Genomic DNA, 25,229 nt, shown 5'->3' with positions numbered 1-25,229 from the left:
CTCAACGGCCTTTCAGGGCACAGAGCAGGGTTATTGAAGGATGGCAGGCAGACTTCACTAAGTAACAGGTGGAGGTCAAAGTAGTTTATTTGTGAGGATGAACAAGTACAGAGATGGAGCATCAAATGCTCTGCCATAATAAGGTTTAGCAAGAAAACGCTGACTGTACCAAGCCGAGATTCTCGCTGACAGAACCTTTTCTCGTGTTTATTACTTGATTTCACAGTTCAAGCAATTTGAAGAGGCCCAAAATTATATTCTCTTTCCCTTATGAAATGTTTCAATCAGCTTCAAATTTTTCACTTCAGATAAAGTGATGGGTGCTTTCCATGTATCCAATAAATATTAAGGTAAATAGAGCCCTTCTACCAGCGTTACCGCACACTGCCTTCAAATTAAATTTTGCCAGTTGAACCCTCAAATTCCAAGTGTTTGATCATGATTGGAGTGACAGGTAGGAACATATTTTAATAAACACTTAAGCTCACATCACTGAGGCTAATGTTATTTGCTCAGAAAAGCATTGATAAGGATTTTGACAAAGCTGGAACACCGCACTGCCTGTGGCTTCCTGGAGATGAGAGGGAAAGGAAGGGGGAACCTTTGGGTTCCCCGTCCTTTCACACCATGCACAAGCTTTGCTTCTCAAGACTACAGATTACCTGTGCACGCCTGTCTTTCATAATAAGCCATGTTACCGCTCCTGTCCAACAGAATGAGAAGGTAGGACGTTCATTGGCATTACAGACAGGAGCTGCTCCAGGGGGCTCCACCTCAATGCCAGCACATGCATCTTCCCTGTGAGGTGCTGTGACCATCAGCCTCACATGACTCTGGACACCCAAACTGTGGTGGTGCCGAGCAATGGAATCTGTAAGTTAACCCATGTGCATTGGAATAGCTTCATGTGGCTGGCATCTGCCATGTTGGAAAAGACAGATACAAACCAAACACAGGTGTTATTGTTTACTTTTGCAACTGTATATCTAAGCAGAATGTTTTACCATGTTGCATTTTTTTAGTGCAAAGAAAATCATTTGTTTTTCTCACAAATTTCTTCTTCACCCACATTCCTATGAATGGGAGTGATTGCTGTTTTGAGCCAAAGCCAGTTCTTCCCCTAACATATGGTGGGAAGAAAGACTAGGGGCAGTGGGTTAGGTAGAGAATATGCTGTCTCCTGGACACATATGAAGCATGGCACACAACTTGTCTCTGGGCTGTGTTTTTGCTTTTTTTGTTTTTAAAGAAAGAGGAAGCTTCATGTTGCCCCCAGAAACCAGGTTTCCATGTAGCGTTTTCCTTGTGTTTATGTTCTGTTTTCTGTAGCTGTACATAGCTGTTCCTACTTACAAGACAATATTTGGAGCACAATAGAGATTCATTATTTCTTTCCCCTAGAAAGATTAGTATAATGTTTTCCACCATACTCCTTTTTCTTTAAAAAACAAAAAAAGGAAGGAATCACTCTGTCACCAAGCCTTTTAAACAGCCTGGACATCATGACATGGTAATTCTTCCAGAAGTTTCCTCGTAGCATCCTTTAAAATGCACACAGGATGAGAAGATTAGGCTTTGGGTGCATCTTACCTTTCATTGGATTCTCTCCCTCATAAAAAGTGATGTCCAGACATTTTTATTCACTGAAAGAGGCTAATAGCCAAATGTTTTACCTCACGGTTACCTAGTGTGTTAATTATAGTAAGTTATGTTACAGTGAACTGTAATGGTTTTTATCATTAGTACAAAAATCTAAGAAAGGAAAAAACTCTTCAACCATATCTTCATGCTGTGTTTTGTATGTTTGCATCGACTGGACCAGAATGGTCCTAAAATGGTCATTAGTCTATCCAGTTAGCATCTTCCTTAGCATCCTGGTTGTTAAAGCCAATCTAATCATGTGGAGTAGTTTCAGTGGTGCTAGAAAGTCCCTGTTCTTGCCGAGGACAGCGTAGAGAATGTGGCATAATTCAGCAATTGAAGAGATGTGCCTGAGCCTTCATCCTGGGCTTGAGAAATGTCAGGGAAATTGGTACCAATGCTATTAGTCTAATAGATACAACTGGGCTTTTTGTTTCCCCAGACTTGTACCTGAAAGGTAGTTGAATCTGAGAGCCTGCATGGAAGAAGCCAGTCATAAAAGTGGTTACCAGCATTTACAGAAAGGAAAGTGTTACACAGAAAGTAGAACGAGCCTTGGCTGCATGGGTTTAAATCTGGCTCCTCTACTAACTGGCCTCTCACCTTCTCAGTCTTTCCCCTCAGTCACTCTCTGAGCCATCCTTCTGCCTACTGGCTATTGCCAGGCATTCTTGACTTGCTCCCACCTGCAGGAGGATTCCCCGCCTCCTTCCTGCCCTAGTGGTGTGGCAGCCCCAGGCTGCTGTTTTGCTTGGTGCAGTTTCAGTTACCCATGATCCTCTCTACTCCAGAATGTTAGTATTCATCTTGACTCTTCAAGAAGGAGAGATCCTATCTACCTAACTTACATTGCCTTGAGTCTGCATATAACTTTACCTTAGCAGTGCCTTATTTTGTATTAGTAAGACGACAGTCAGGTTTTGTCCAGCCTGACTGTCCAGTAAGTTGCCAAGACCCGGGTGTTAAAATGCCATCAGTAGGCATGATCTTGAACAAATTTCTTAATATGCCATAATCTATACCTCATGTAGCATTAGACTGTAGGACACTAAGGATAATACCTGTATAGATGAAATAAAAATGTAGACTTCAGATATTTGTAAGTACACAGCACGTAGTAGGTGATCTCCAATTTATAGCTTCATTATTCTGTTTGATTTTTGAAAGCAATTAATGTACAGAAATTTGATTTCACCAGGTGTCTCCTAGCTCTCTTGGAGACAGGCAGGAGATGAAGGCTTGTTGTAACCTTTAGGCTTGGAGGAATAATTGACCTGGAGCAAGGAACATTATACAGATAGGTCTCTGGGGATTAGAAGCAGACAGTATGGAAAAGAATAGCCAAGATGTGCCAAAGACCATACAGACCAGCAGTTCTCAACATGTGGGCTGCAACCCCACAGGGGTCACATATCAGAGATCCTGCATATCAGATATTTACATTAAATTCCTAACAGTAGCAAAATCACAGTTATGAAGCAGCACCAAAATATGGTTGGGGACACCACAACATGAGGAACTGTATTAAAGGGTCACAGCATTAGGAAGTTTGAGAACCACTGATAGAGATGAACGTTGAAGCATTTGGGGGTCACCTTCTAACCTACTTAGGGGCAACTCTCAGAGGAAAATGACATCTTTACTAGCTCTTCAACCAAGTAACAACACTCACCTGCCTCAGTTGCTGTTGCAGAGGACCTGGGATCAATTCCCAGGTCCTACACAGTGCTTTACAACCATCCATCATTCTATTTTCAGGGGATCCAAAGCCCTCTTCTGACTCCCACAGTACCAGGTACACATGTGGTACGCATATATACACTTGAGCAAAACATTCAGACACATAAATTAATTTAATTTAATGTCTGTCCAGCTATCATTGGAAAATTCATGTTTATGGTATGTCCTCCCACATACCCACTGCTCCTATAGATCCTGAAAGTGACCCCTTTGGAAGAATCTCAGGCAGGAACAACTTCCTAGTTCCTGAAGCAATTCTTTCACACTGCTGCTACAGAGCTCTTGGTCAAAGTCTTTGATCAGCCTATAATCTGGGGTTGAAATGGTTAAAATCATGATTCTCCTGTTTCCTTTTTTTCATTACTTAAAGTAAATCTTAATTTCTCCAGGAGACCTTGAGAACTAATTTAGAGTTTTAAAATCTCATTTAATCTTATTTGTTGAAATCTATTTCTTAGAAGAATCGGTGGGAGGGGGGATAACAATTTCCAGAAGTGTTTAATCCTTTTTTGAAAATAACCACGAATTATACCCCTCTTCCCTGACTTTGAGAACGTCGTAGCCTTTTCAAGAGGTGGTGTCGTTTTCATTGATTTCAGTGTATCCTAGAGAAAAACCTTACAGCTTAGGATTCGTTAGGTAAAAGTTACAGAAAATTCTGGAAGTCTAGAGAATGTGCATAACAGGTGTTGCTGTACATATTTGAAATCCTATCGGTTCTTATTGCAGGTGACATATCACAATATACTTAGCAACTGAAAGCAACACACATTTTGCATGTCCCATTTTCGTGGTCAGGGTTCTGAGTATATTCAGTCTAACAAGGTGCTCAGGGCTCTCCAAGGCTGGAGTCATAGTCTTCCATCTGTACTCCTCTCCGGAGCTTAGAGTTCCCCTTTATGTCCTCACAGCCAGTGGCAGAATGCAGCCTTTTGACTTTAGAACTAATGTCTTGGTTTTCTTAAAATTTCATTACTCTGGATAGTACATTAAAACTGAAGACTGGAATTGTTTACAGAAATCCCTACCAGTTATTATTTGTATAGTAATTATATAACCTGGTGCACAGATAGTGAGTAAAAGAACTTTAATGAGGAGTTTTTTTTAAAGTAATATACGGAAACTAAGCTATTCCAAAAGCAAAAGCCAAGATGTATGTTCTGTAGCTTTTAACATCGAGGATTTTCAGCTGCATTTTGAAATTTCATCTGGTCAATTAAGTATACAAAACAAATTAACCAAAACATACATTATGTATGTAGAAAAATATTAAAGTATATAATAAGGAAATGTACTCAAGATAAGTCTTTAAAAATTGAAAACACAAAGTAATTTTGAGCTTCATGACAGCCTTAGGGTTCACATTACTTGACTGGGATAAATTTAGAAGATTAGACAGTCTGGCTTGTTGTTCTTGCATGCTGACTGAGCTTCTTCCCTCTTTAACTCTTTCAAGGAGAGCTTAAATTGTGTAAGTGTGTGTGTAAGTGTGTGTGTGTGTGTGTGTGTGTGTGTGTGCGCGCGCGCGCGCGCGCGCGTGCATGCGTGCGTTCACACTACAATGTGCATGTGGAGGTCAGATACAATCTGCAGGTGGGCCTCAGCTCTCACCTTGGTTTTAGGCAAGGTCTCCACTGTTTGTGCTACTGTACCATGTACTCCAGGTTAGATGGCCTGCAGACATGCAGGGATTTTCCTCCCTGGGCCGTCCGTCATGCCTTAGGAGTGTGGGGACTAAGTGAGCATGGCTTCACCTGGCTTTGTGTAGGTTCTTGGGACTTAGATTTGGAGTCAGGTCCTCATACTTGAACGGCAGTGCTTAACCACTGAACTTTTCCCGAGCCCCCATTTCGCAAATTATTTAGCACTTGATCATTCTTCACTTGTTACTGTCTATTGTACTTAAAGTTCCTTTTTTACACATTAAACTTGGAGAGAAAAGATGAACATTTTGAAGAAATCACAGCTTTCTTGAGTCAGTCATTTGCTCCCTTCAATAAAGTTGGTTAAATACCATAACTATAACTATGATTCCATTGTTCAAAAGCTAAAATAAAATCTGCAGTCTTCAAAGTTTTGACATCTTCCACTGCTATTCTATTTCTGTGTCTTTCCTAACATGTAATTCAGGCATCTGACTGAATTTAAAGAAGTAGAATCGTTGGCAGCTCAAAACTTCATTTGTGCAACAGAGGTTTGAATGACTTGGGAGATGTGTCTAAACTTAAACGTTTTATTATTTCCTTTTTTATTGGAAGGCTTTCCCCGCTGTAGTTAAATGATAATACCTTGTTTATGTCACTGGCAGTGAGTGTTCCTGTACCACCTCAGTGTATCCTACCTGTTAGCACAGTGGTATGTGTGGTACATAGACTTTTCAACAAACAAATGTAATTAATGCCACTAGAACTAGTGACTTTGTTTTTAATTCAGATCAAGTAGGAATTGACCTAGAAAGCATTTGATTCAGGAGTACGAATAAAATGAAATCACACAGCCATCCATTCTGTACTTGCGCCTGACTAGAAATGTACTAATTTGTTTCTCTCTTGGGATGGAAACCTTAAATTTTGTTATAACAAGGCATCTCTGTGTGAAATCACAGCTGAAGATAAAATTTGTACAGGGAGTTTAAAGAACACACTCACACACACGAATGCACGCACACACATACATGAATACATGCACATACAAATGCATGCACGCACACACACACAGAATCCTTTGGGATCCTTTGGCATGTTTCACAACCTTTGATCAACATCTGTAACTTAGAGGAGGCTAAAACAGACTCACTTTACATCCACATGTATTTGGATATCATATTATAGAATCAAGCTAATCTCAGATTTAAAAAATAGATGTGTTTAGGTATAGACAAACAATTTGACATTTGGACCATCTCTGTATTTTAAAAAAATGCTCATCATAGTTCATAGTCCTAGCAATGACTCAATGACAGCTGCATATTAATATCAATAAATCTATTACTTATTTTTCTAGTGTGCCCAAATAATTCTCAGAGCATTGACAAAAAGAAAAGATACAGGCAGACATGTGTAAATGAACTTCTTCTGATGCAGTGCAGACCAATTTTGTGCTGGAAACTTGAAATCCCAGATTTGTCCTGTGATATGGAGACTTGAAGTTATTTCCTTTATTTTTACATCCAAATTTCTGTTGTCTTAACTGGCATGCTCCCAAATGGATAGATGCCTCCAGTTGTGTCTGTCAGCATGGTGTGGAGAACACCACAAATCTGGTAATTACAAGGAACTGTTTTCTCATTATTCCCCCACTATTTTTCTTTCCAAAGCATTTCCTAAGTTTGAAATGTTGTGAAAACCCTAGACTCTGGAGCAAAAATGCTATTTTTTAAAAACAAGCTCTTATTGTGTTTTCTTAGCATAAAAGTAATATATGTTCATCATAGAAAGGGCGAGTAAGCAAAATGAAGGCAAGGAAAACCATAGAAATTTAACTCAACTGAGGGAGACATGGTTACAGTTCACACACATCTTCTAGTTCTTTCTCTACATAGAAAAAATCACTTAAATTGTGCTGTACATCCTGTGATTGATGTATTACAACACCCCATGTTATAATTGGTTTTTTAGTCAACAGTATATTATAAATATCTCCCATGTCATTATTCTTTTACAGTAATCTTTGCATTGGTTAGACCATATTTACTGAACCAGTCCCAGTTGCTTGTCTTTTAAGGGTTTTTTTTTTAACTTTTATCTTTTCTTTTCTTGTTCTATAAATAATTCACTGAAGGAACATCTGAGCTGCTATTATCAAGGGCATTTTTATGTTAAAAAAAAAGCTAAATTATTTAAAGTGTAGCAAAATGCTTTGGTGCTGCACTGCGGTAACTGACAAGACAGAATGACTGTATGTGAGGCTGTCTTTGTGTGCTCAGGCAGCTTCCTTTGTAAGGGTCCCAGAGGTCGCAGACACGTGACAGATTCCCTGGAAAAGTTGAAGCCTCTGTAAGTCAGATTTCTATTACTAGAACAAGTATCTGGAAGAAAAACAGCTTTTGAAGAGAGTCATATTGGTTCGTGGTTTTAGAGGATCTGGTTCATGTTCGGGTGGACCTCCCAGGCTCACTGGTGCGTGATAGCAAGGTGGAGAGGATGCAGCCAGTAAAACTGCTTACCTCCTGGCCAGGAAGCAAGAGAGAAAAAGAGGAAGGGATCAGCTCTCAGCATCCCACCCAGCACTATGTCCCCAATGACCTAAAGACCTCCGCCCTTGACCTGGCTCCTAAAAGCGCCTCCTCCCACTCTGAATAGTGAAAATCTTCTTTATTTTATAGTGAATATAAATATAGTGAATAGTGAAAATAGATATAGTGAATAGTGAAAATAGAACCACTCTGAATGTGAAAATCTTCTTTATTTTATTTTTAAAAAGAAAACAAACTATCTTCTTTCATTTTACATACCAATCCCAGTTTCCACTCCCTCCCCTCCTCCCATTCCCTACACACACACACACACACACACACACACACACACACACACACCCCACACCCCCACCACCTCACTCTCCATTCACTCTGCAGAGAGGGCAAAGCACATTGTTCCAAGGAAGGATCAAAGCCCTCCCCACTATATCCACGCTGAGCAAGGTATCCACCCAAAGAGAATGGGTTCCAAAAAGCCAGTTCAAACAGCAGGGACAAATACTGGTGCCCCTGCCAGTGGCCCCGCAGTCTGCCCCAGCCATACTACATTGAGAGGGTCTAGCTTGGTCCTATGTTGGTTCCTTCCCTGTTTGGCTGGAGTTGGGGAGCTCCCACTAGCTCAGGTAAACTGTTTCAGTGGGCATCCCCATCATGGTCTTGACCTCTTTGCTCATATTCTCACTCCTCCCACTCTTCAAATGGACTTTGGGAGCCCAGCCCATGCTCCGCCACAGGTCTCTGCCCCTGTCTCCATCAGTTGCTGGATGAAGGTTCTATGGTGACGTTTAAGATAATCATCAATCCAACTACAGGGCAAGGCCAGTTTGGGCGCCCTCTCCTCTATTGCTTAGGGTCTTAGCTGGGGTCATGGGCTGAAGAAATGGCTCAGCCATTAAAGACAAGGCTCACAACTAAAAATATGAACATGAAAATCTTAAAATGCAGGTCTTTTACAGGGGACACTGAAGACCTAAGATACAGAAAGCCCCATGTAGAGAAAATCAACAGACTATGACTTAATACAATAAATTGAAATAAATTATAGAACTACCTAAAAGGGAGCCATTCTGTTACCTGTTTGTTCCTGTAGCAAATGCACAGATATTCAATATAAATTTCCATTTACAAACAATTCCATTTTTATTTCTTTTTCCACTCTACATGTTGTCTTTTTGATCACACAAATTGTTGCTATGTAGATTAAAGTTGCCTCAACAAATCAACCCTTCTTACCAGGCATGCCATCTCCAACCACACTGAAGAAGTCGGAGAAGTCTGGTTTCAGCAGCCCCTCCCCTTCGCAGACCTCCTCCCTGGGGACCGCATTCACACAGCATCACCGACCTGTCATTACAGGACCCAGAGGTGAGTTGCTCCACAGAGATCCACAAGGTGTAAGCATCGTAATGTTGAGATCAGAGTAGCAAAGTGAGGACACAGTGAGGGCTCCCCTACAGTAAGTGATCAATTCTTTTATTCCAGGGTAGTCTTTGACCAAAGAGTAGGGACCAAAGAGATTCGGCATCCAGTCCTAATTTTAAAAGACACAAAGCCATTTTTTTTTCAAAAGAGGCAGTGGGATTTTGCAGAGGTGGGGAATAATTTGAGCCCAAATCAAGTGTGCCCTCGAGTTGTGTGTGTGCATGTCTATGTGTATGTATCTGGGTGTGTGCTTTTTCCATGTGGCCAGTTACCTATGTCTCACATAAATGTTTTTCCAGTCCCCCATCCTTACTGTTTCTCTTCCCACGAAACCCCATTTCCATATGCGGCATTTTGTGTTGAGGTTGTTGGCATTGGGGTGGTGACGAGTTGTCTTTATTCATTCCTTTTGAAGTGGTAGATAGTTTGTCTGGTTTTCATTGCCATGTTTTCCTTATTTTAGTCTCATGTGCTTTTAAGTTTATTATTAAAATGTGTCCACAAGAAATATGATTTGTATTTCACGTTAAAGACAAGCCTGAAACCTCAAGAGAATGTCAACAACTCACTTAACTTGATCCTATTGCAAGATGAAAATATTTATTGGTTTATTTATAAACCTCCCACGGTAGGAGTATGAATAACTGTGACCATTTTCACCCTTCCATCAGATTCTCCTTCATGTCTGTGATCTACCAGTTGGCATCATAAAACACCCTGGAGAGTTACAGTCTCGTGTCTACTTTGACATATACCTGGGGAAACTGGTATTTGTTGCAATGTTAGGGCCACAAATCTGAATCCATTTATGAAAACTCTGGTAGTCCTAAGGAAATGTGGTCCTGGAGATGGATGCACAGAGAACATGTGAAAAATATCACTTAAAAAAATAAATACTCCGTCATGGGAAAACATTTCTTTATCAGGAAATTCAGTTCCTTCATCTTAGAGATACTGTGTTCATTGATATGACTTTCTCATCAGGCTCCCTGACTCTTCCTCATTTGTACCTATGACATAGTCACAAATGCTTATCATATACACATGCACATATGTGTACACATACATACATATGGTATATGTACATTACACATTATATAGAGAAACTTGAGAATTCACATCTGAATGAGCAGTTAAATTAGTTAGTATTATAGCCTGCCATTAACATTCGTTGAGCATCTAAACTATAGCAGGAAATGGCAGGTATGAAACTGCTTTAGGTCAGAATATTTATGGTCCAAGGCATGTTATTTCTCACTTTTATGTTCAGTTTAGCATATTCAAATGCTAAATGAATGTCAAGAGCAAATTTTTCTGCAAGACTCAGAGGAGGGGATTGTGGAAGTTCATTCATTTGTTCATTAACGACTTACTGGGTTCTTGTCACTGTATAGACACTGGGGCCAGTGTCTCCCATCCTCAGAGAACAGAGCTGGAGAAAGGAGATGAGCATTAAGAAAAGCTGGTGTGTGCAGGCTACTATCACTGCATCAGATAAAGAGACCTGAAAGAGTGCAGAGCACTGAAGTCAGATATAAAGAGTCATGGATAGCAGCTATTCTGAGCAAATGAAAAACCCCTCATGTAGCAAGGCAGCGAAGGTGGGGAAGAGCAGCATGCCAACAGCCAGGAAGACTGGGAGGCTGCCCCTGTGTTCCCATTCACCTTCTGGCTTGTTAGTGTCTCATCAGTTTGAGGAAGGCGCACAATGGAGAGTGAACCTTTCTTCTCAAACTCATTCTCTCCCTGTGAAAACTGCAATACAGTAGCATGTTTGGAGACTTTCTGAAGAGCGAAAACAATGTACATACATCATTCCTTACTAAAAGAAATACCAAGGGTATCTACACTGTGTCTTGGCTTCAAGGCACATTTCTGTGAACTGTTGTGACTACCTAGCACTTACCCCAGGTGCACAATGGTTAAGCCCCTCTCCTAAGACAGTCTGCACTGCATTGGGCTAGAGTAGACTTCTTTAGCTCACAACACATGGACCTTTGACCTCCTAATTGTGTTCATAGTTTTAAGATGTGTATGAGGAAAGAGAAGCTTCATGTAAGAACTATGGAATACCAAAGATTCTTTGTTTTCCCCAACATTCAAGACAAGTCCCAGCATCCTCAGTTCTCCTTTCTAGAAAATCTGCTCAGGTACCCATCCTCACTGCCCCCCTTCCTACCCTTTAGTGTGTGGCATAGGCCTTGGAGTAGGGTGATGACTCCGTTCCGTTGCATCTCTGTGTTGAGAATTAGAGTTAAGGTAGGCAAACTAGGGCATCTGTTTCTAGGTTGGGATTCTATCCTTCAAAACTGAAGAGCCATTCACAATGGGTTCTGCATTCCCTTTCGCGTGGAAATCTCACGCCTACGACAATACCCCTCGGAGATGAAGACTGGTATTTCAGGCCAAGTCTGAGGACCAAATCACCAAAAGAACATCTCCGTTCAAATTTACTTGGTGAATAACTTCAAAATGTATTTTTATACTAGAAAAAGATGTTGATGAATAGCCTTCTAATTTCCATATTATAGGGAGGCATTTTTTTAGAGCTTAAAATTAATGGACAGTACAGTACCACAAAGGAAGATTTTATATAGGTTAGATTACATCCAAAAAATGGACAACTCCATGAAGAAAATATTTTATATAAAATCAGAGAGCAAACAAAAGCCCACAGAAACATCTCATCTGCCACAAATGTAAACAAAGTTATAATAGCTTTAATATATAAAGATCTTGGTAAAATAAACTTGTCCAGTTGTATCCGACGAATCTTTCACACATTTTATATCACCAAGTAGGTTTTACGTAATGGATAAATTAGAAGCAGTTTAAGTGCACATAAATGCACACTCAAAAGAAATTCATGCTCTACCCCAAGCCCCACAGCACACCGTACCCCACCCACACACCCAGATAAGTGCTCAGTGCTCCAGAAGAAACAGCAAGCACAAATGTACAACCATTCGCTTACTGCTTCTAAAGGAGCTTCCAAGATGGGGGAGGACCGTAGCCTGTCATCTAAAGCAAACTGTGTGAGATGACCTCAGAAAAGCTTTGGGACTACATGCTATGGCTTGTTTTAGCTTATGCTCTTCTGACCACTCTACCACTTACATTATAAAGGTAGAGGTATGTGGTTTGTTAAAGCCAATCTCACCCCTGGCAGTAGCTTTCTTTGTGGCTTTGATAAATCACTTTGCCTTGTGGTCTCAGTTGGACCATCCGTACCATGCAGATGACACTTTGACACCTAATTCTCCGTGCGGTTAGAATCAGGTGAAGGGGTTAAACTGCTGTGTTAAAATAACCTGGAGCAAGGAAAGTTAAATCTCAACGAAGCCATTTTCGTCAATGTATACGATTGCATTTATTGGGCACTGTAAGCTGGAAGACTGAGTTTATCAAGACTTGCTATTACCTACAGTCATCCCCGTCATAACATGTTCAATCATGGCCATGGATCTTATCTATGATAACTGGAAAGAAAACCTCTGCTCTTCTGTCTGTTGTTCTGAAACTTCCTTCACTCGCTGAGAAGTCTCTCCATGACCTTGGGGATATAGACAGAAAATGGGTGTCTAAATCAAAGAGTAGCTGATAAAAAAAGCATAAAAATTATTTTAAAAAATTCTTTGGTTACTGTATATTTAGTAAAGACCAAAGATAATTTGTCATAAATAAGATGGATATGCTTATTAATTTTCTACATAGAATTATATTTTGGCTAAATATTTGACACTGCAAGACATGAAGCATCTTCATTATTTTTAGATTGAATCAGCATTTTAATTTTTATCATCAGTGCAGAGAATGCCTCCACACTCATACACACTCTCACACACACAATACTTATATAGTGTTATTCCACAAATTGTTAGGAAATTTGTCCTAACTTAAAGCCAGATGTCATTGAATTATTTTTTATATAGCTCATCAACAACTCAAACAACAACTTCAGAAACCAAATATTCCAATACAATCCAAAGATGTATTAATATGATACTTACATACTGACAAATGATGGTAGAAAAATGTTCATCTTCCATGATCAGACCATTTTGTTTGTATAAGAGCAGAAGACCACATATGTAAAAAAAATTCAATTCACAACATTAAAGAGTTTCAGCTCGAATGGAGGTGTCCCAGGTGGCATCAGCCAGTGTTGTGTAGTGTGGATGGCATGTGGAATGGGAAGTACATATGCACTCACAACCAAGGCTGTGGTAAAGTCATGTGATCAGCTAGGCGAACACTACAGAAACACCGTGAGTTTATTAACTATTTAATTTTTGAATTAATTTTTGGTTATATAGAATCTTTTACTGTTGCCAATTTTTGCACAAACCCCACATTTAGCTAGAGGACTTTTTATGGGGAATGCAGCACACAGTTTAAGAAAATAATTCCCGGCCGGGCGGTGGTGGCACACGCCTTTAATCCCAGCACTCAGGAGGCAGAGGTAGACAGACCTCTGTGAGTTCAAGGCCAGCCTGGTCTACAAGAGCTAGTTCCAGGACAGGCTCCAAAGCCACAGAGAAACCCTGTCTTGAAAACCAAAAAAAGAAAAAAAAGAAAAGAATTCTCTAAGGGTTTGTCTGACCCTTTTATATTGTGTGTGTGTATGTGTGTGTTCGTATGTTCATGTGAACAAGCATAGGTGTGCAGATCAGAGAGTGACTTGCAGGGATCGGTTCTCTCCATTCACAGTTTGGGATCCAGGCATTAATTTTGGGTCACCGGACTTTCCAGCAAGCTCCTTTACCAGTTGATCCATTTTTCCAACCTTTGTCTGACTCCTTTTAAGATTTGGAGTAACCATCAATGATATTTTAAATTTATTGTCCTCTAACTTCTACAAACACATGTCACTGCATTCATATGTATGTATGTATATATGTATTATGTATGTATATGCATTTATACATGCATATAGTGGCATGTGTGTGTAGAGGTCAGAGGACAAGTTGCAGGAGTCTCTCCTCCTGAAATGTGGGTCTCAGAAAGTGAATTAAGTCTTCAGGCTTGGCAGCACGCCCCTTTACCCACTGAACCATCTTACCAGTAGTCCATTACCTTTTTTGTATGATCACATGGTCAAAACTATATATGATTAGCTCTAGCTATAAGGGAGGGTAAAATGTGTAGATTAGATTTTTTTAGCTTAATATAACCATCACTATGTATAAATTCAGGGTTGAATAAATCAATATATGAGGAAGGAATATATTACTGAGCTGTTCCTTATGCACTTTATATGACTTACCCAATAGCAATCTGAACGGACCAGAGCTGAGACCAGAATTCATCTTGTTTAGTTTCCGGTTCAGTAGTTCCTAACCTTTATTCTGCCACTGGGGCAAAAAAAAAAAAAAGAGCTCCCTTTATTCAAACCTTTGGTTTGTTTTCATACTTCTTATTAGTCCAAGACATGCTATGGCCATTTAGCTACGTTGGTAGGGTAGTCATGGCATAGACTGTGTTTTCACACTGAGTTTTTAGATAGCTATCCTAAATGACTCCTGTCTCTTCTTTCTTTACTACCCTCTGACTCCTTGCTACTGACAAAGGCATAGTTTCTCTGAGGCATAAGTGATTTCAAACAGTTTTATAGTCATTTTGGCTTTTCTCAATGTTAAAATTAACTTGAAAATTCTTGTCACCATCTGGTGACCCCTTAATTTTTCCCACAAATGTTTACCAAAAGCTCACAACAAACAAGGTACTCTTCTAGTTACTGAGTAGAGGGAGCAAGTGAAGCCTGAAGGATCCCCAGAGTACTTGCTGCTTGGCAGCTGAGGGAAGAGAAAAGCAGCAGTTGTATAGTGGGCTGATCAGCCCTAATCTGAAATCAGAAATGCTCCCAAGAATGGGCTTGTGGACACAGATGTGACACGGCCTGGGCATCACATTGGTGCTCAGTGTTTGGCACATTTTGAATTTCAGATTTTAAGGTTAGGGTTGTCTAATTGGTAAGTGTATGCAGATATTCCCAATTCTAAAATAAAATCCAAACTCAGAAACACATAGAGTCCCAAGCATTTCAGAAATTGGAATTGACCTCCGTTGTGCTAGGAGAGGCAGCAGATGCCAGGGAAGACAAAGAAGGGCATCCTCTTGGGGAAATACCATGTCATTTGGCATTGTCAAAGTACAAACAAGAATGATGCTCAACCCCATCTCAAACCTTTTGCCATCTGTTTGTCAGTATGCAAAATAGAGAGCAACTGAGAACAAATGATTCTGTTAGACAACTAGGTACTATGAAATTAAAATGAAGCGAATGCAGGTGTGGTTGCACCCCTCCATCTTTATGAGGGTATGTGTGTGCGCATGTGTGTGTGTGCATACCTGTACGTGTATATAAGTGGTATGTGTGAATGGTGTGTGTGTGTGTGTGTTGTGGTTTATATGTGCATTGTGTGCGTATATGTGTGCAAGCACGTACCTGTATCTACGTGGTGTGTGTGCACATGGTGTGTGTGTGTGTGTGTGTGTGTGTGTGTGATGGTATGTGAGTTCACTGTGTGTGTATATAGTTTAGAAGTCAAATTGTCCTGATTCATAACATATGCCAAAACAATAATCATATAAGCCAAAGATTTGCTGTGCAGCTTTCAAAGACATGTGCTGTTTGGAGAGGAAGTGAAAACTTTATATTCTCTGAAAGCCTTTCTCAATCCATGATCCTCCTGGCCCAGAAGAGGATCCTGCTCTTCATGATGAAACCGCTGAGGAGCTGAAGTCAACAATACCTCCCAGTTTGGTCAAGAAAAGCATACTGCAGAGATATGAGCATGCAGATCGCCTTCGCAGAAGTCAGGGTCACCAGGAATGGCTGGGGGAGTGTGGGTTGCAGCATGCATAGAGAGTAAGAAAGCAGCAGGAAAGGGGAAAAAAAGATGAAGGCAGCAGTTACTAAATGACAGACACCGGGCCTTACCCGTTCACCCCGGATCCCCTCAGCCTCATGACTCGCACAAGAGCTCTCGAAAACCATTCCTCAAATAAACGAATGAATGCATATGTGTGATTGAAACAGAAAGCAAGGGGAATAATGGGAAGTCCTTCCCCCTTCTGTAATAACAACAATCATGATAATTAATATTGTCAAGAACAAGTATTTTTGCAGCATTTATGGAGGTGCCTAGAATATGCAGGTATTAGTTTGTTCAGGAGTTTCTGCCTTACTATGTATTAGGAAAAATTAGCTCAAAATTTTGGGTCCCTTTAAAAGAACACAGTATTTGCCTAGAGTATTGTTTCCATCACTGACAACCCCGGAGGAGACATACCCTGGTGTTTCAACACTGTAGCCATGACCTTGCTCTGTTGGCACAGGCCCCAAGGGTTAGGCTTGTCCAGCTTTCTCCTGTTGTATCCGCAAACTTCTTGGCTGTTTAGGAAAGCTTCTTAAACTTAGCTGTAGAACATACTGATGCTCAACTGGGTCTAATTTGTTTCTCCTGTGTTAGTGCAATTGAATCATCTCAAGAAAATGAGGAGTAATTAAGTACCTGTTGCAAACACGGTGCTGACAAACTCTGCCAACAGACAGACTCGGGGTGTTTATTATTGGAGTTTGTCGTCTGGGGAAACATGACATTGCCCTTCTCCAGGAGGAAAGACTCCAGCTGATTTCCAAAGGCAGGCGTCACAGGCCTAACAAGCGCCACTCTGGAGCATGGGGAAGACAGGAAAGATTTGGGAATACAAAGTGAGAACACACACACACATGGCCCAGCTTCACAGGGACACCTCGTCCAGGGGACTGGACGCTTCGTGATAGCAGAGAGGAAATACGGCATTTTAGCAAAGGCTCTTTAAGTCTCAGTTCAGGAAATTATTAAATTCATTAGCCAGATACTTACAACCAGCTATTACTGCCCAGCCAAAGGAAAAACTAGCGCCAGCAAATGTTTTAAAACTACAAATAACAAAAGTCAGGAAGCGCGTAATTAAAACTGTACCTTTATTGTATTGTAAAGAGTTTCACGGTGACATGGAAAATATTTAAAGGAGAAGGCTGTTTAGCTAATTTCTCTGCAAGTGAGCTGCAGAGTGGAGAACCGTCCCAAATTAACTGTAAGGCCACCCACCGAGCAAACCTCATAAAGGGCCAGGGCAACTCAGCTTGGTTTTGTGTAACTGTTCAATAATTACCAGATAAATGCATAACTCAGAGCTCTATTACACTAATAATTTGTATGAAGATAGATGTGTGGGACACCCTGCTGGGTTAATTTGTCATCCTACAGGAAACTTTAAAGAGGGTTCGTCTGTAGTGGAATCACGTTAATATGCTGTCCAGGGAAGACAGGTTAGAGCAAGGGACCACTTGGCTCCTTAATCTCTTCAAGAGTCACAGAGACCCCGGAGGGAGTGCTGTGGATAACAGGGTGATTAGCCTGGTGGACCCACATCCACACTCATCCTGACAAAGGATGCTGCCTCCCCTCCCTATCCTGTATCCTTCTCTCCTTTAGCTGTACACTCCCTGCCACAGGCATGGAGCCACGTCCACATTTAAGTGGAGTCAGTGGCCAATACCCCTCACTGATACCAAATACATCAACTATAAGTGACTGTTACCAAATAAGCCCCTCAGCAGTTCTTTCTTCCTCGTTTAGTTTAATCTTACATTGATTCCATGCTTAGACTCATTATTTGTTGGGTTTTTTTTTTTTTAGCACACAAGTAAAAATTTGAAATTGAACTTGTATCTTCTCTTCCTGTGAAATAGTCTTCTCCCATTTTTTTCTCTCCTCCCCCCTCCCTTTTCTCTGCCCTTCCCCCAACTTCTGTTTGGAATAGAAAGCTCACATTTAGGCATCAGTGCAGGTTGGAGCCTCCCCTACTGACAGAATCATAAATCATGTTCAAGTTAAGTGTACTGCATTGCCTGGATCTGAGCTTCAGCGGTGTTTATGTCGTGCAGCCTGTCACCCATTGGGGCAAGGGAACGCACACTGTAGGGTCGTCCTCTCCTGTCCAGATGGCTGCAAGAACAGAGAGGCACTCTCCCCGGCTGCATCCCGTGTGTTGGGAACACCAGGACATGCAGTCACTCACATGTTCCTGCATGGTTTTCAAGTCATGGTTCTACAGAAAATTTACATTCATTGTTTGCCATTTCTTTCTATTCAACGTCAGCTGCTTCGCTACATCTCTCGAAGCGCTCGGTTTTCTTATGAGAAAAACATGTGTGAGAGTATCAGCGCTGCCTGCTTCTACTTCAATACTAAGGGGTCTGGGACAAAAACTCTAAAAGGAAATAAACCATTTGGGCTCTGAGAAAGTAATTTAAAGAGAAGCAGAGAATGTATAGGAAGGAGCTATGCCTGGCAGTAGAGTCGGCCACAACAGAATTTAAGTTCTACCAAGACATGTGGGCCCCATTTAAGCCTGCAGAAGTCATTTGTCCTTAGTGGGCCTTTGTCTTCCAACTTTTATGTACTTGGAAAAGCATCTATGAGAGGAGAGAGTAAAATGCCCTGTGTGGTAGGGGGCTTGGAACACAGTGTGTCCGGTAAATGTCCTTTTCTCTCAGACTCCCGCCTTGCTCTCGGAACCTCTTTTGCTCTCTTTGGTTCCTAGAAATGGTCTTAGTGCCTCACTTTACTTCTAGATCTCTTGCTGATCTAGAAGTAAACAATCGAACAAGCTAGAAAAGAGAGATGGACTGGAGGAAGTGAGCGGACCCAGGTTCCCTGTGCCCCCACTCATGTGTGGTAGAGGGGACTCTGCTGTGGAGCGGGTGGCCTATCCCTTGATGGACAGAGATTTCACCCATACAAGCTCCACCTCCTTTATCCGTGTCTCTTGCTAGAGGGGGAAGTATCTTTGTTCAGCAACATCTGCTCCTTACAGACTCAATTCAGCAGAAAATCGTTGAGCCTTTGGCTGCCATGAACAGTGGAGACCCAAATGATCGAGTTCAAAAGACCACTCTTGCCTTTCTACCTAGTAGAACAGACATCATTGCAGCTGAGACAGAATTAATGAGCAGGCCATAGAAGAACCTGAGGACAGCACCGTGACCATCTGAGCTGTCAGTGGAGGCTGGAGGCTTTGTCCATCAGGTTCTGTGGGTACCTTCTGTTGGCACAGTTAGAAAACATTGTCACTTTAGGGGATCTCACTAGATCATCCTGAACCCCCAAATTCCTGAGCACTATAACAAAAGTTGCTGAATTGTCAAGTTCTTGGCAGTGAACTGGAGATATGTTAACAAAGACTCTTTTTTAAGAGTTCCAACTGACTCGCTTTACCTTCCACTGACTGCCACAGAAGACAGAGGGTTAGGCTCAGCAACTGAAAGATCTCTGGGTGGGTGTGGCTTCAAGTGAACAAAAACCAAGCTCACAGATCATAACACATCCCCTCTACTCTTCTTACTGTGAGCCCTATTCACAGGCTCCTAATGCTGTAGCATCCAAAGCATGAACAAATCCACACTTAATTTTGACCAAAGGGAGAAAGAATCACTTTTCTACAATGGATCTAGAAAAGCAGCTACCACTGGATACCCATAGATCTAATTTGCCTAATTGGGGCCATTTGCTCATCTCTAAACAACTTTTATATCTCAAAGATAACGGGCTATCTCATTGTGTAGCTTGAGTTCTCCGACTGCCATCAGAACCAGGTGTCAGGGTTACTAACCACATAACCTGAGGCTGAGGGAGAAAAGCTCTCCAAAGAAATTTAGACCTCTGCTTACAGAAAAAAGGATAAGGACAGCTGGCCAGGCAAAAACAGTGCCTTACATTCCAGGGGGAGGAGGCATGAAGCCCTTTGGGGTGCTAGGTAGTGGACAGCAACCCTCTTCAGCCTGGGACTTGTTTCTGCACTTAACACTTGTAAAGCACAAATCAAACCCAAGCCTAGAAAGCCGTCATTAGTTCCTGCTGTGAGCCTTGTATTAGTTACCTTCTCTGAGGCTGCAATAGAAAACCACAGCCAAAGCAACTTAAGTAAGAAAGGGTTTATTTAGACTCCAGAGGGATAGAGTCCGCCATGGAGGAGACGGGCTTGGCATGGCATGGCAGTGGTGGCAAGAAACTAGCTGACCGCATTGTCACATACAGAAAGAACAGAGAGTGATATGAAGCCATAAACCCTCCAACTCTGCTCCCCACCAGGGAAGTGCTTTCTCCAGCAAGGCTATACCTCCTGAGGGTCTGTAACCTATAACAGCACCATCAGCTGGAGACCAAGTGTTCAAATACATGAACACTTCTCACTGAAACCAAGGCAGACCTGCAGCTTCATTTGTGAACGTTCAACTCTGGAGTCTTGCTTTCCTGATCCCACCGCATATTTTGGATTACATTTCGTATATCTCATTCCTGAAGACATCTGAAGGATAATAAATACTCCGAGTCTAGCTAGCATACTGTTTCACTTGTGGTAGATTTTCAGTATGTTTGTTGAATGAATGTGCCTGCTCTAACTCTATACATTCATTCCTAACTCTAGAGGGGTTTTCTAGTTGGTGCTATTACACACTTAGAAAATGAAAGTGTGCCTGCCAGTTAGAAGGCTTAAGTAGCTTTGTGCACATTAGCAAGGCAGAAACAGTGTTAATCCATAGTAGTTGCTTTCTAAACCCCTTACAGAACAGAGCAGGTCCGCAAGACCAGGGGAGACTGACACAGAGCAGTGGGCACCAGAGCCAGCTGGTACCAGACTGTACATGCTGGACTAACTCTTCCTCCCCTTAAGTAAAATCTACAAACATTAGAAATATTCTAATTCTGCAAGGTGGCTAAGGAGACTTCAGATTCAGGTGAGCACATGAAGTGGCTTTTGCTTATCACAATCACCTGCACGGTCTTCAAGTGCCGTCAGCCTGATGGTTGGTGGAGAGAAGAGCTAAAGCTTGTCCTTCAGCTCTGCAGTTATGGGGTTGCCTTAGTATGCTTTCTGTCACTGGAATAAAACGCCTTGACCAAAAGCACCCTGAAGAGGGAAGAGTTTATTTCAGCTTAGAGCGTGCAGTCAATCGTGTGAAGGCAGAGCAGGAAACTGAAGGCAGGAACTAAAGCAGAGACCATGGGAGAGTTCTGCCTCCTGGCTTGCTCCCCTGACTTCCCTTCCAGGACTGCCCAGAGGGGGGCGCTGCTCACGGTGGGCTGGACCCACCCACCTCAATCATTAATCAAAAAGGTGTCCCACAGTATGGCCTACAGGTCAACGCAATGGAGATACCTTCTCAGTTGAGGTTCCCTCTTCCCAGATGACTCTAGCTTGTGTCCAGCTGACAAAAACACCAGCCCGCACAGGGATTTTGCTGGTTTTTCTTTGACGTGCTTACTTGCTTTATATTTACTGTGGAGAAAGACTTGCAAACAGCCCGAGTCACAGCACCTGCCGTCCGTGTGTCCCTAACTTCTGCACAGGCTCAGTCTGCCACTCTGGTGGTATCCTGGTCTCAGGAGACTCCCGCCTGCTTCTCTTAGCCACATATTTATCCCTTCTGGGGCAGGAGGGTTGTTTCCTCAAGTAATTGTTTTGATGTGTTTGTCGTTCTTCACCTCTTGTGCCGTAAACTCGCTTGTATCTTACACAGAAGTCGAAGTTCCCTTCACAGACCTGGATTCCTCTCAGCGTTGCCTATGAAATCCTCACTCTTCCTAACTGCGATAGCCATAGCTGTTTGGTGCTGTTTGAACACATTTCACATTGGCCACCATGGTAGCTAATGCGGTTAGTGTGAGAATATGGTCAGTTCCGAACCCTGTCAGGATAAAGGCTGGGGCTGTGTGTCAGACCTTAACTTACTCTGTTGTCTATAAACCTTGAATATCCTAGCCAGCAGTAGAGATGTGCCCTGTGGCTTGTTTTTAAAAATATTTTTAATGACATATACTCTTTTGTTTTCTAGCCTTCTAGATTTTGATTCGATTACCATGAATCAGTCATACCAAGTTATTTGTAAGCATGATTCTAGATACTGTATTCTATATACCCACCCAAATTTAATTTGGCCTCCATATTTCCTTCGAATCCTATTTTGAAATGAGAGAACCAGAGGAAAGGGACTTTGTCCATCCTTGTAAGCCATATAGAAGCAGAAAGTAATCTAACACCCAGGTTTCTGTCCAAATAGAAAGCTTTCCCAAAAGATGTCCTTGGTCCTAGCACAGCGTCTTTCGTGCTAAGTCTGTGCAAACCATCTAACCAGCATACACCTTGGGGCCTTTCAACAGAGAGATGAAGGTTCCCATGTGCCCAGGTTAGGCAGCTATTTAGAGAGCATGCTCGGAATCTGGATAGGTCAGGAGGCAGCCTGAGTGACAGATGTGTCACCATGGTAAAGAAGAGGCCAGTGTGAACAGTCAGCATTAGCACCCAAGTTCTGAGCGCTACGTGGAAAAGTGCCTGGCAAGATGGCCGCATAGTTTAACCATCTAGGTTGTCCAGGCAAGAGTAGATATTTAAAACATCGTTGGTCAGAAAAGAAGCATTTCAGGTTTTTGAACATAGTTATTTTACTGTAAAGACAAAGGCATTGCCACCGCTAATACTGTGTCTGCATTTCGTTGTTTGCAAAATTAGTTCTAAGACCCTTATGTCAGACCCATGCTGTTGCTGCTCTCTCAATATCCACATAGTCCTGTGTGTGGAGAGAGGCACAGAACGGGAACTTTTTACTCCACCGACCTTCTTCCTGTGTGTGGTGCAGGCTCTGTACAGCCAGAACTGATCTGAGGGTATGGGAATGAATTGCCTCCCAGTGTCCTTTTCTGTAATGGGGACATCAACACAAGAGGCTCTTCACTGCCTGTTGTGGGGTCAGAAACCGCATCGGGTGCCACACACCTGATGTTTAACCTCACAGCAAATCTATGTTGTATTAGTCTCCGTCATAGAGATGGCATATAGAACCATAGAGACCTTCAGAAACTATAGCTTGAATTGTGGCAGAGAGTGGGTGGGGCTAAATTTTAAGCCCACGTGTAGGGGGTGGAGGAAGCCCTGAGAGAGTGGAGTCCTGAGCAAGTGTGCATTGTGGATATAGACACAGCCTGTGGAGGGCCCCAGTGCCTTTGCTCCAGAGAAGTGGCAAAGCCTTACGCAGGTGTGGGTCCGTAGAAATGGCAAACTTTCCTCCAGAGCCATGGGTGTGTTTATGAACGACTGGGGAGTGTGTGCAGACTAGCCACTGCGGCTTCCTCCTCCGGGATGTCTACAGCCTGAGACTGCTGGCACACAGAGACTTCTTACTCAGATTACTTAGCCCCATCCCCCTGTGCGGCACCCCTGTTGTGGCAGTATCAGACCCCGTGTGTGATCCCAGACTTCCTGTGCATGTGTCTGTGTGTCTGTCCTTTTTCCATTCCCTCACCGTCCTTCCTCAGAGTTCCAGGACACAAGCTGCATGGGTCTCGAACACTCGAGTCTATTATGCCAAGACCTCTGGGTCTTATATTATATGCTGCATTCCTTTTCTGACTTATATGCTTCGCTCAGAATGCCATAGGTGGGGGCAGCTAGCCAAGGCCAAAGCGTGCTAAATAACTGTGAAGAGACGTGGCAAAGGAACGTCAGGGGAGGCGTGGGCGACAAGCTGGTGGCCTTGGAAGCACCAGAAGCCTGGGGCTTCACGAAGGGCTGTGAAGTAGAGACAGAGGGAGCAGTGACTGATAGACTGCAGAGCTGAGAGGGGTTAAGGATGAATGGAATCGCATGAGTCTGTGCCAGGGTAAATCCAGGCCTACTCTGTACTTTAAATGAGATTTTATTGACCATAGTTTCGCCCGTTTGTTAATGGCTTGTCCAGGGCCGCTCTGTAGCACAGTGTAGAATATAGCCACAGACCTTCAAGATACCCTCCATAGACTGGGAGTCTCCATTCCTGTGCTAGACCAGAACCCAGAGCTTTGAAGAAACAGAACTTTTTCTCCAGAAGCTGTGAACTTGTTTTTATTTGTTTGTTTGTTGGTTGGTTGGTTTATATGGGATGTGGTGAGAGATCACATGAGAGTCACAGCCTGTCTGTGAAGGCCAGAGGAGAACTTTGTGGAGTCAAGAGAAGCACTGATTTTTATATAGTTAAAATGGATGTACATAAGAATGTAAAACAACATTGGCCTCTCTTTGTCGAAGGAGAGGAGATCTATTTTTCCAAGATATATATATATATATACACTCTAATCTCCCATCAGAAGATGCCTTTGATTTATCACCGGCTTGGAACCCTGCTGTAGCATGCTGTTACCCTCTCTGCAGCATTCATATGAACACGCTGCCATTTTGCAAAGCATCGTGTAATGCGATACTTTCCCCTGTGCCTTTCACATGCTTCTCAATGACACTCACGGTACGGACGAGAAAAATGTGAAGAACCCTTGCTTGCTTTGAGTCACGCACTTTGTTGCTTAGAAAAGGCTCAGCCTCCTGAGGGCCCAAGTACTAGTTCTAGTTCCTCCTTTCCTGAATCTGTTAACATAAATCACACAGCCCCAAACTTCTCAGCTTTCGTAAATGGCAGGCCTGATTCACGCATGATTTATCAATTAGAGCTTTGGGCCATTAGGATAGATTTCTAAGCTTCAGGTGGACTTCAGTGGGTTGTATAGTGTTGGTTTAGAGTTTCTTAAGAAGTTCAGTAGTTGACAACCCAAACAATACAACTTCCGTTTGCCCCTGTGGAAGGCTTTTTGGTTTTAGGTGAGATTTTTTTTTCTTAGAATTTCTTCTTTTGAGTTTTGCCTTGCAGGGTGGGGAGTTTACTTCTAAGCCAGAGTAGTCAGGAGTTCTCAAAGCCACTCTTTCTCTAGAAAGAGTATTCCAAGCTGCTGCAGACGCATGGGTAGCAGTTCCTTGTGACAGTCCAGCAGAAGAAACAACTCGGAACCTCAGCTGTTGTCCCTCTTCATTACTGGGAAGAACATGACACTCTGCAGATCTGGACTTTAGAGCTGCCCTTCCTTCATTCTTACCAGCAAAGAAGCCTGCATCTGCAAGCATGCTGCACTTGAAGGAGGAGGAGAATTTATGACTCTGTCACCTCTGGACAACGTCCCTGTGGAACCTCTCCCAGGACAGGCTAGGATCTGATGGCTGGTGCCCAAAAACAAAAACTAATTAACATCTCTGTGTACACTGTGGGAAGCTCCAGGGGTTCACGGATGAGGAATGGATTGATAAGGGCATCAGCAGGGCTGCGCAGAATGACAGGCTTCAACACGTGATGGTTTGGCTTTAGGAGATGGATGTGTTC

At 42.4% G+C, this 25,229-nt stretch overlaps 1 protein-coding gene across 1 annotated transcript in view; it reads left to right on the top strand.

The window, feature by feature from the left end:
* Positions 1 to 25,229, top strand: part of Nfia (nuclear factor I A) — a 166,645-nt gene that overhangs the window by 80,897 nt on the left and 60,519 nt on the right. Inside the window, exon 5 of the mRNA XM_038335160.1 lies at positions 8,813 to 8,941. Coding sequence (XP_038191088.1) covers positions 8,813 to 8,941 — 129 coding nt within the window. The remainder of the gene's footprint in view (positions 1 to 8,812; positions 8,942 to 25,229) is intronic.

This window comes from Arvicola amphibius, chromosome 6 (assembly GCF_903992535.2).
Source record: "Arvicola amphibius chromosome 6, mArvAmp1.2, whole genome shotgun sequence".
Lineage (NCBI taxonomy): Eukaryota > Metazoa > Chordata > Mammalia > Rodentia > Cricetidae > Arvicola > Arvicola amphibius.
Note: the sequence above shows the minus strand (reverse complement) of the source record. Positions and strands in the feature narration are given on the sequence as shown.